Genomic DNA, 12,357 nt, shown 5'->3' with positions numbered 1-12,357 from the left:
AATACTGGCTTCATGTAGGGCATGGTGTAGCCTAAATTTCTCCTCTCAGTAGAAACCCTGAATAGCGGTTGTAATTTCAACTGTCATCTTTATGTTGATCACTTCCAGAGCTATATCTCTAGCCCAGACTGCCTAAGCTTCCAACTTCTCTATACAATTGCCTAAAACCATCTCTCCATGGCATCAAGGTTATCTGCTGCTATCCTAACTGCCTGCCAGGGGAACACTTAATCCTCTTTGGAAGAAAATATTATCAGGCAAAACCCTTCACAAATTTCCATAGACAATATCAAGAATTCAGTAAATAAAATTATAAGGCATGAGGAAACCAAGAGGAAAAATAAAGACACAAGTGATTCAGACATTGGAGTTATCATCCAGGGGTTTTATAGTAACTATGATTAACTTAGTCAAGAAAATGGGAAAAATGGAGCCTAGTTCCAAAAGACTTGGAATTTTTTAAAGAGTCAAATGAATGTAACAAAATGCAGATAGATCTATATATTGTCATTCCATGGCTTTCTTCCATGGCTTATAGGGAAGAAATCTTTCTTCCATGGCCTATAGGGAAGAAATCTTTCCATGGCTTTCTTCCCTATAGGATAAAAAGTAAAATCCTTGCTGTGTCATAGGAAGCACTTCAGACCTGACTCCTACCTACTTCTTTAGCCCAACTGCCTACCATTTCTTAGGCATTTGTGTTTTAGTTAGATCCAACTGCTAGTGGTTCACCAAACAGTATTTTCTTTCATGTTGCCATGCATTCACACTTGGAAATTGGAATGCTCTGCCACTACCCACTTGTCCCTCTAGAAAATATATTTATCCACAAATAACCATCTCAAATAAGGCCTTCCCTGATAATTTCCACCTAAAATCTCCAGACAGATTTATGCATTCCTTCCAATGTGATGTCATAGCCCCTATTATATAATCTATTGAAGCACTTTCCACTTCTATTTCAATTTTTTTTTATATACCAGTTGATCTCCTCTAGTAAGCTGAGAGCAGCGCTGTGCTAGAGCTGACTTGTGCTGGCTCACAAGATCTCTTGTAAAATTTCCAGGAATTTCATGAATTGGTTGTTAAACACAGCCATTATTAAAAATTAAATTTCATAAACTTAAAATTAAATAAATTATATTAAAGACAAAGGGTTAATATTTAAAAGCTCATTATTATCTAATTGTTTCATTACACTCTATGCTTAAGGTTATGTCTGTTGTTCTGTATGGCAGAAATAATATATGGTGTGCTACTGTTTACCTCTTCCCAAATTTGTTTTTAAGGATATCATATTGCTATCTTGAAATCAGCCATAGAAAGAATATTTACACCACAGATACTGGCAAATGCTAAAAACCAGGACTTGATTTTTTGTTACTGTGATTATGTAGACAAGAAAATGATGGAGAAAATGTTAATAAAGCAGATTTAACTTAAAAGTCTGCTATGTCTGTAGCCCTTATATTGTGACCAGAACACGAAATTGAGGAAATATCCTTCTAGTGTGTAAAAAACATTGTCCAATTCAGAACAAAGTTGCTCACAAAAATGACAAATGAGTAAAGTTCTGACATGCATATTTGAGGCTTCCTTTTCATTTTGCTTGTCAACATAAATGAAAATTTCAAGTGACATTAATGTCAGATTTATACATGTTCATCAATACAGGGCTGTCTCTGATGAATCAAAGAGTAATCAAGTATTTATCTTATCTGTGCTGTGATTTATAGTGGTGTTATTGTAACAACAGAATTATAAAAATTGATAGTGAATTTTTCAAGAAATAGCAAGTCACACTGAAGTTATATGTGTACAGAAGTTACAATAAATTCTATATTTTATCTTTAAATTGAGTGCTATAAATTTTATTTTTAATGTAAATGAAATATAAATTTTAAATATAAATTAAATGTATTTGTTTTTATTTGTAAATACTGCGCTTTATGTCACTAAAATTTATAATAACATTATACATGCACACACACATACATACACGTGCATACAATTTTTTCAAACATCACTGGTTGAGAATGTCTAAAAGACAGGAATTATGTCTTATTCTTCTTTTGTCTCTATTGCTAGGAATAATAGGTAATTCAGTGGTTAATATTTATAAAGTCTGCTGAATTACTATTATTTTAAGCTTATTGTAGAGCCAATATTATTTCCTTTTGAAAACCCAAAATCTGTGCAGAAATTATAGTTCAGGAAGGGATGTTTAGATCAAAATGACCTCCTTAAATTAAAAAAACTAGTAGGCATATTTGTGCCAAGAAATACATTTTCCAAAGTAGCTTTGAAAAGGGCTGGATTTGTAAAACATGTGTTTATAGTAATACGCATCTATCCTGTATGTTGCTGTGCCCAGTACTCAGATGTATAAAGTGATCTAAAATTCACAGGACACTGCAGAGAACTTGTCCTCTTCTTTCATTATTTCTCATGCCTTCATGTCAGGTCTACATTTTATATTGTACCTTATGTAAATTGCACAGGACCTGGTGAAGATCTGGAAAATAGCCAAGATTGTGTTTCCTAAAAAATCTGATGAGGATCTGCTTTTATTTGGCTCAAATATAGAAAACTAAAGAATTTAAAACTTCATAAATATGAAGAAATTCTAGGTAATAGGGATATTCTTCATGACTCCAAAAGAAATGAACCTTATCTCCTTGAGCATTTTCTTTTTTGTGAGAGATGCCAAATCATCTGTCTTCAACTAGAAGGAAATAGAGTTAAAACTTTTAGTTGTAGAGGGAGGTTTTTCCTTCACTGGGACATCAGATGTACCCTCTATTCTTTAGGAAATTCTACTTTGAGACTGTGATAGAATAAGTAACTTCTAAAATAGTCTTTTTATTAGTACAAATGTGTTAATAGGCTGGGACATAATACCCCAGTAATTTCTTCAAAAGAAACAGCAGAAACAATGGAGCAAAAGTGGGAAAAATTTTTAGAATTTTTGATCTTTTATGCTTTGATATTTTAGTTGAATACCCTTACTTAATTTGAATCTCTTGCAGATACTGACTGGTCCTTTTGGAAGCATATCTATTTTAGTGATTTACCTTAGAACATCACCAGCATGATCTATATTTTTACCTGTCCTAAGAAAACCACATAAATATTTACATCAAATTGTAGAAAACAATAATAGATTAAGTATAAGTATCCACATTTACTTTCTCTTTTACAAAAGTACAAGTATTTATGGACAACTTCACTATATGCTTTAGGAAATTGTGGGTTGTCAGGAAAGATTTCCATCTATTCTGTGGATTTTCTGTGTTAATATTTTAAAAAGTGAAAGTGTAAATGAGGAAAGAAAATGTAATACTCTTCCACAGGCCAAATGGTAAAACTATTCTTCATAAATAGATATAATACTACTCTCTATCCATCATTTGTAATATTCCCTTTTCAGTGGTGATTGATTTGAGTCAATCCATATCTACACTGGATGAGAATAGTCTCCTTTGTACTAATTTAACAATTCAATACATATTTATTGAATGAATACTCTATGGAATACACTATGCTAAACATCACAAGCCACCAAAAAGGGACTAACTTGCTTTTCAGGAGCATACATTTAAAAAGAGAAAATTATAGAAAAATAAATATGGTATATGTTTAGACATTGTGGGTAACAGTGAGAAGAAAACAACAGGCTATTAAATTCAGAGGGCAGAGGGTTACCTTATGCTTGGTAGAAGCAGGAAAATCTTCCTGAAATCACGTAATGTAAATAGCCTTTAGAAATCAGTAGCATTTTAACAGATAGAAATAGGAGAAAGGAAGGGAATTCAAGAGGCTGAAGGCCTCAAAGATCTGCACCTGCCACTCATGGCTATTCTATCCCTTTGCTATAGAACACAAACACTGCAAAAAAAAAAAAAAAAAGGAAAAAGACAAAACAAAACTTGCTTGCCTCCTGTTGGAAGTTAGAGCTCTTGAGTCCTGAGTAGGACGTGGAGATGAAAGAAGCTAAATTTTTCCAAACTTGGCAGAAGAACAATAGCCTGGGTGTTAGAAAAGAGACACATGTGGCAAATATCATTAATTCCCCAGTTACAGACCCAGGTGGATGCCCAGGATAGAGAGCTGGGAACAGGCACTGCCAGTTGCAGCACTGAGAATTCTAACTGCATTGTTAACTCTTATTCTACCCGAGAGGAGATGAGACCTTGGGATGAGGATAGGATGCTGATACAAGGAAATCTCCTCTCCACACCCTAATAGTTATTAGAACGTATGTGTGGATATTTTATAGAATAGTTGGAAGATGAATTTATAGAATTCTCTCATTAGTAAAATAAAAAATAAGAGATATCACATAGGACATAAAGATAAAATTAATGCGCCAATCCAGAAGATCCAACATCTCACTAGTGAGAGTTCTAGAGAGTGAGAAGAAAAATGAAGCACTTCCCAGAACTGGAGAGTATAAGCTTCCAGATGGAGAGAGCTTATTAAGTACCCAGCACAAGGAATAAAAGGAAATGCACACACATGGGCACAACATTGGGAAATTTCAAAACATCAGGGAAAAATGTAAAAACATCTAGAAACGGAAAAAATAAAATGAGACAAAACAAAACTAGGTCACATACAAGTAGCAGGAATTCTCAAGACCACAGGTATGTAATGATAGAAAACATTGAATCAAAGCCCTCAAAATTTTGATTGAAAATAATCTTCAGCCTCAACTTTTATACTCAACCAATCAGTCGTGTGGAACTAGAATTTTTAAATTTGTAAATGTTCAACACAATATCACATATGTAGTGTTCTTTCAAAACTATTCAGTGGGAATGTAATTATGAGAATAATCAGACAAATTCAGAATGTGGGACAGTCTGCAAAAACACTGGTCCAGACTACACAAAAAGTTAGTGTTATGAAAAGCAATAAAAGGCTGGAAGACTATGCTAGTTCCAAAAAGACTAAATATATAATGATTAAATGCAATTCATGAATCTTGATTGGATTCTGATTTAAAACAAAATAGGGGCTTCCCTCGTGGCTCAGTGGTTAAGAATCCGCCTGCCAATGCAGGGGACACGGGTTTGAGCGCTGGTCCAGGAAGATCCCACATGCCACAGAGCAATGAAGCCCTTTGTCACAACTACTGAACCTGTGCTCTAGAGGCTGTGAGCCACAACTATGGAGCCCACATGCCACAACCACTGAAGCCCATGAACCTAGAGCCCGTGCTCCACAACAAGAGAAGCCACCGCAGTGAGAAGTCCATGCACCGCAACCAAGAGTAGCCCCCGCTCACCACAACCAGAGAAAGCCAGTGTGCAGCAACGAAGACCCAACATGGTCAAAAATAAATAAATTAAATAAATAAATTTTTAAAAGCTATAAAAGTCCTGTTTTTGACAATAACAGAACTTTAATTATGGACTTCACAGTAAATGATATTATGAAATTATTGTGAACTTTTTTGAGGGAGTAATAATATTGTATCTATGTAGGAGCATATCCTTATACTCAGGAGATGCAAGCTGAGCTATTTAGTGATGAAATATATTTCTGGAGCAGACTTACACACGGCTTAGAATATTTATACATACACACACACACACACACACACACACACACATATATATATATATATATACATACATATATATAGTGAGATAATGTAGGTGGGACAAAATTGGCATATCTAGATGAAGAGTAGTTGAATTCATTGTACTATTATTTAACTTTTCTGTATAATTTAAATTCTTCACCCAAAAAAGTAAAATATAGAAGCTAGTTATGGAGGGAGAGTGAAGCTAAAGAGGAGAGAGAGACAGAGAGAGAGAGAGAGAGAGAGAGAGAATGTAAATATTTCTCTCCAATATACCTCTTAATAGAGTTTACTGAAAGAGATGTTTCAGGAAGAAATGAGAACAAGCAGAAGATGGAATTTGGTAAAAGGGAATTCCATGCAAACAGTGGTGGGTGGGAGGTTTGAGAAAAACTACTCTGCCTTCAGGCCCAGGAGTTCAGCAGTCTAGACCAGTGCAATGATCTGGTCCTGTGGGAGTTGGTCTCTATGAAGCACAAAAGGAAGTGAGAGATTATCTGATGTTTTGGAATATTTGGAAATATTATTGCTAGATTAGGATAACTATTGGGACAATAGAAGACAAATAATTCTAATATAGAAAACCAAGAAAATAGTAAAGTGAATGAGCAATTACAAACTTTAGGAGAAACAAAAAGATATGAAAATAAAACAGAATTATACTAATCTATTTGGATCATTTATGAATAATAATTATTTATTACTCAGTAACAAGGTAGACATTTACTAGTTAATGAAAAATTATGATGAAACTATATTAGGAAGACAGTTATAGGGAGACATATTGGGAGGAGTCTACAATAGAACTAAATCCTTCACAACATGAATTGCCAGTCAATAGAAAGACCACTAAAATTCATAAATCAAACAACATAAATGTAAACATATTACTTAATAACACAAAAATAAATGCTTAAATACTACTAAAATAATAGATAAAAATGCAAAATGAGAACTGGAAGTTGGAGAGGGACAAGACAAGTAGCTGCTGATTTTTGGACATAAACCTTTCAGTACTCTTTTAAAATAATCTCTATGCAATAGTTTCATATACAAAAATTAAGTTTAGATTAATTTTTTAAAACATCAATAGGAACTTAATTAGAACATTCAAAGATCAAATGGAGAAACTGTTCCATACTGCAGAGCAAAAATATGATGAAATGGAAATCATTAATGGAAAAATACAAGAAAATGAGGTTAGACAGAAAATCTCAAAATAACATTATATAATGGGTAAACCATATGTGGAAGTAATAAAGAAGTAACATTTTTAAAACTTCCTTAAGTTGATGAAAAATATTAGTCTTCAGATTAAATGGACTCAAAAGTCTTAGTCAAAATTAATATGGAAACTTTCACATCTGCACTTTTTTCTCTTTAAATTTCTGAACACAATGAGAGAGATTTGAAAGCCTCCAGATTGAAATGGAATTACAGAATTGGTACGGTGGGACGGAAGTACATTCCAAGGAAAGCGATACAGCAACAAAGATACAGAAGCAGAAGAGCTAAAGGTTTTCTCAGAAGTTGAGAGTAATCAAGATGGATGGCTATGATTAAGAATAAAGTCAATGACCACAAAGGGAAATAAAACTAAATCAATGTTTTGCAATGTATAACTGGAGTGTATATTTGCTAGCTTGCTTGCACATTCTAGAATCACAAATCTGCATTAACTTTGTTAGCATGAATTTAGTCAGATAACTAAACCACCACACAACATAATTTTACTCATGAGATTTAAAAGCCGTAGAACGCACAACTAAGTGAAAAGTCTTTATTTCATTCCTTTTCCTTCCTCTCTTCCTTCCTTTTCCCTTTTCTTCCTTCGTTTCTTCTTTACATTTTTCCTTTCTTTTTTTTCAAACAATAATTACTACATCTTCTTTACTGAGGAATCCAGATTTTAGTTACAATCCTAATTATGATTTTGATTATTATTAAGGAAGAAAAAAATCCCAGTAGGGTTGTAACAAATAGATTAGTGTCACCATTAGGTTATCATAATTATTCTTATCTACTCATAGTTTTTCAAAAAATATATATTTTGAAATTTTAAAATTGTTTTCATTAGTATTGTTCAAAATTCTAAATAAATCCAGAAGTAGGTATTGCTACTTCAATGATATGCTGAGTTTAATTATTAAATATTAAAATCTGAGAGATGAAATTTTATTCAATGTTGTATGGAAATTGTTAATCTAGTAAAATATGATGCAGAGTAACCACACATAAAAACTAAATTAAGGTCACCTTATATAAAATCTCAATAATGGTCTTCCCTGGTGGCGCAGTGGTTGAGAGTCCGCCTGCCGATGCAGGGGACGCGGGTTCGTGCCCCAGTCTGGGAAGACACCACATGCCACGGAGCGGCTGGGCCCATGAGCCATGGCCACTGAGCCTGTACGTCCGGAGCCTGTGCTCCACAACGGGAGAGGCCACAACAGTGAGAGGCCTGCGTACTACAAAAAAAAAAAAAAAAAGAAAAGTGATATAAAATCTCATTAATCAAAAACAGATCATAGTTACTTAAATTGATTGCTAATCCATCTTTCTACCATTTTCTGCCTCAGGGTTATGATGATGGCTATGGGGGTGAATACGATGACCAGACATATGAGACTTATGACAATAGCTATGCCACCCAAGCACAAAGGTAAGGTATACGTTGTTTAACACATCCTTCTCAGGATGACTTCTAATTCTGCTATTTTGTTTCTTGTATCTGAATATCAGTTACATTATGTGAAAGTTTCTAGCACTGGGTTTATTCGTTGTCCTTCTGAATTACTCAGTTGCTTACTAGACTGTGAGATGTAAAATATAATAATCTTGCAATTGCTAATAATGAAATAGTAGTGTGTTCTTTTAAGACTAGATGATTATCATAACCAATCAACTCATTGAACAAGCTTGTATTTAATAAAAATACTGTTATTTTTAGATATTATTTTGGTGAATTCATAATTAAGATAACAATAAAAACAAAGCACTTGTTCAGTGTGGATTTTTTTCCCCAGAAACATAATTTTCATTTTTAAAACAAAAGATAGGGAAATGTTACTGGTGCTCTAAAAAGAAGAAAATTCTTTAAACATACTATGGAATCAAGAATTCCTTTCCTTTCTTAACTGTGATTTAAAAACTTCCAACAAACAAAAGTCCAGGAACAGACAGTATCACAGGCAAATTCTATCAAACATTTAGAGAACAGTTAACACCTATCCTTCTGAAACTATTCCAAAAAATCTCAGAGGAAGAAACACTCCCAAATTCATTCTGGAGGCCACCAAAACCAGACAAAGATACCACAAAAAAAGAAAATTACAGGCCAATATCACTGATGGACATAGATGCGAAAATCATCTACAAAATACTAGCAAAGCAAATCTAACAATACATTGAAAGAATCATATACCATGAGCAAGTGGGATATATCACAGGAATGCAAAGAATCTTCAGTATACACAAATCAATGTGATACACCATATTAACAAATTAAGGAATAAAAACCATATCATCATCTCAATCGATGCATAAAAAGCTTTTGACAAAATTCAACATTTATGATAATAACTCTCCAGAATGTGGGCATAGAGGGAACCTACCTCAACATAATAAATGCCATATATGACAAACTTACAGCTAACATCATACTCAATGGTGAAAAGCTGAAAGCATTTCCTCCAAGATCAGGAACAAGACAAGCATGTCCACCACTCTCACCACTTTTATTCAACATAGTTTTGGAAGTCCTAGCCCTGGCAATCAGAGAAGAAAAGGAAATAAAGGGAATCCAAACTGGAAAAGAAGTAAAACTGTCACTGTTTGCAGATGACATGATCAGATATATAGAAAATCCTAAAGATGCTACCAGTAAACTAATAGAGCTCATCAATGAATTTGGTAATGTTGCAGGATACAAAATTAATACACAGAAATCTGTTGCATTTCTATACACTAAGAATGAAAGATCAGAAAGAGAAATTAAAGAAACAATCCCACTTACCATCACAGCAAAAAGAATAAAATGCCTAGGAATAAACCTACCAAAGGAGGCAAAACACCTGTACTCAGAAAACTATAAGAGGCTGATGAAAGAAATGGATGATGACACAAACAGATGGAAAGATATACCATGTCCTTGGATTGGAAGAATCAATATTAAAAGAAAAAATCTTAAAATTTGTATGGAGACACAAAAGACCTCAAATAGCCAAAGCAATCTTGAGAAAGAAAAATCGAGCTGGAGGAATCAGGTTGTGTGACTTCAGATTATAATACAAAGCTACAGTCAACAAAACAGGATAGTACTGACACAAAAACAGAAACATAGATCAATAGAACAGGATAGAAAGCCCAGAAATAAATCCACGCACCTATGGTCAATTGATCTACAACTAAGGAGGCAAGACTATGGAGAAAATGGAGAAAAGACAGTCTCTTCAGTAAATGGTGCTGGGAAAACTGAACAGCTACATGTAAAAGAATGAAATTAGAACCTTCTTTAACACCATACACAAAAATAAACTCAAAATGGGTCAAAGGCATAAATGTAAGACCAGATACTATAAAACTCTTAGAGGAAAATATAGGCAGAACACTATATGACATAAATCACAGCAATATCTTTGTCCATCTATTTCCTAGAGTAAGGGAAATAAAAACAAAAATAAACAAATGAGACCTAATGAAACTTAAAAGCTTTTACACAGCAAAAGAAACCATAAAAAAAATGAAACAACAACCCACAGAATGGGAGAAAATATTTGCAAATGAAGTGAGCAACAAAGAATTAATCTCCAAAATTTACAAACAGCTCACGCAGCTCAATATCAAAAAACAAACAACCCAATTAAAAAATGGGCAGAAGATCTAAATAGACATTTCTCCAAAGAAGACATACAAATGGCCAACAGGCAAATGAAAAGATGCTCAACATCACTAATTATTAGAGAAATTCATATCAAAACTACAATGAGGTATCACCTCACACAGATCAGAATGGCCATCATCAAAAAGTCTACAAACAATAAATGCTGGAGAGAGTGTGGAGAAAAGGGAACTCTCCTCCACTTGTGGTGGGAATGTAAATTGGTGAAGCCACTATAGAGAACATTATGGAAGTTCCTTAAGAAACTAAAAATAGAGCTACCATACGATCCAGCAACACTCCTGGGCATATATCTAGAGAAAACCATGGTTTGAAAGGATACATGCAACACAATATTCATGGCAGCACTGTTTACAATAGCCAAGACATGGAATCAAACTAAATGTCCAATGACAGATGAATAGATAAGAAGATGTGGCACATATATACAATGGAATATTACTCAGCCATAAAAAGAAATGAAATTGAGTTATTTGTAGTGAAGTGGATGGACCTAGAGTCTGTCATACAGAGTGAAGTAAGTCAGAAAGAGAAAAACAAATACATATGCTAACACATATATATGGAATCTAAGAAAAAAAAAAGGTCAGGAAGAACCTAAGGGTAAGACAGGAATAAAGACACAGAACTACTAGAGAATGGACTAGAGGATATGGGGAGGGAGAAGGGTAAGCTGTGACAAAGTGAGAGAGTGGCATGGACATATATACACTACCAAACGTAAAATAGATAGCTAGTTGAAACATAGCACAGGGAGATCAGCTTGGTGCTTTGTTACCACCTAGAGGGGTGGGATAGGGAGGGTGGGAGGGTGGGAGACGCAAGAGGGAAGAGATATGGGAACGTGTGTATGTGTATAGCTGATTCACTTTGTTATAGAGCAGAAACCTAACACACCATTATAAAGCAATTGTACTCCAATAAATAGGTTAAAAAAATTTTTAAGTGATACAAACAAACTTATTTACAAAACAGAAACAGACTCACAGACTTAGAGAATGAACTTATGGTTACCAGGGGCACAGGTGGGAGGGACAAATTGGGAGTTTGGGGTTGACATGTATACACTGTTATATTTAAAATGGATAACCAACAAGGCTGTATAACACAGGGAACTCTGCTTAATATTCTGCAATAACCTAAATGAGAAAAGAATTTGAAAAAGAATATATATAAGTATATGTATAACTGAATCACTTTGCTGTACACCTGAAAATAACACAATGTTGTTAATCAATTCTACTCCAGTAGAAAATAAAAAAAATTTTTTAAGTGAACTACAAGCTCAATATATGAAATTTGGGAGGACACAAACATTCAGTCTATAAAAATCATATTTCTCCAAGCCCTTCTTCCTCACTTTTGAGTTCAAACCACCTGCAATCCTTATATAGAAGCAAAATGTTTTCATAAAATATGGTATGAAGGTGGGGGAAGATCATCAAAGATAAAAGTGAATTACAGGGCTTCCCTGGTGGCGCAGTGGTTGAGAGTCCGCCTGCCGATGCAGGGGATGCGGGTTCGTGCCCCGGTCTGGGAAGATCCCACATGCCGTGGAGCGGCTGGGCCCGTGAGCCATGGCCGCTGAGCCTGCGCATCCGGAGCCTGTGCTCTGCAACGGGAGAGGCCACAGCAGTGAGAGGCCCGCGTACTGCAAAAAAAAAAAAAAAGAGTGAATTACAAATGAAGAAAGCAAAAAAAAATTTCTTTCCTTTCTTAATGGATCTCAGAGATTATTGAATAAATTTATATAGGCTCAAAATTTGTGATACTAATGAATTTTTACTTTTTAAAATTTAGATTTATTGAAGTATAATTTACATATGGTAAAATTTGCCCATTTAGGGTACAGTTGTATAAGTTTGGCCAA

At 34.3% G+C, this 12,357-nt stretch overlaps 1 protein-coding gene across 2 annotated transcripts in view; it reads left to right on the top strand.

The window, feature by feature from the left end:
- Nucleotides 1–12,357, top strand: part of KHDRBS2 (KH RNA binding domain containing, signal transduction associated 2) — a 728,302-nt gene that overhangs the window by 607,688 nt on the left and 108,257 nt on the right. For both annotated transcript variants that reach the window (XM_049715491.1, XM_033424357.2), the window contains exon 7: nucleotides 8,167–8,249. In XM_049715491.1, the coding sequence (XP_049571448.1) occupies nucleotides 8,167–8,249 (83 nt within the window). The remainder of the gene's footprint in view (nucleotides 1–8,166; nucleotides 8,250–12,357) is intronic.

This window comes from Orcinus orca, chromosome 10 (assembly GCF_937001465.1).
Source record: "Orcinus orca chromosome 10, mOrcOrc1.1, whole genome shotgun sequence".
Lineage (NCBI taxonomy): Eukaryota > Metazoa > Chordata > Mammalia > Artiodactyla > Delphinidae > Orcinus > Orcinus orca.
This window is presented reverse-complemented; position numbering and strand designations above follow the sequence as displayed.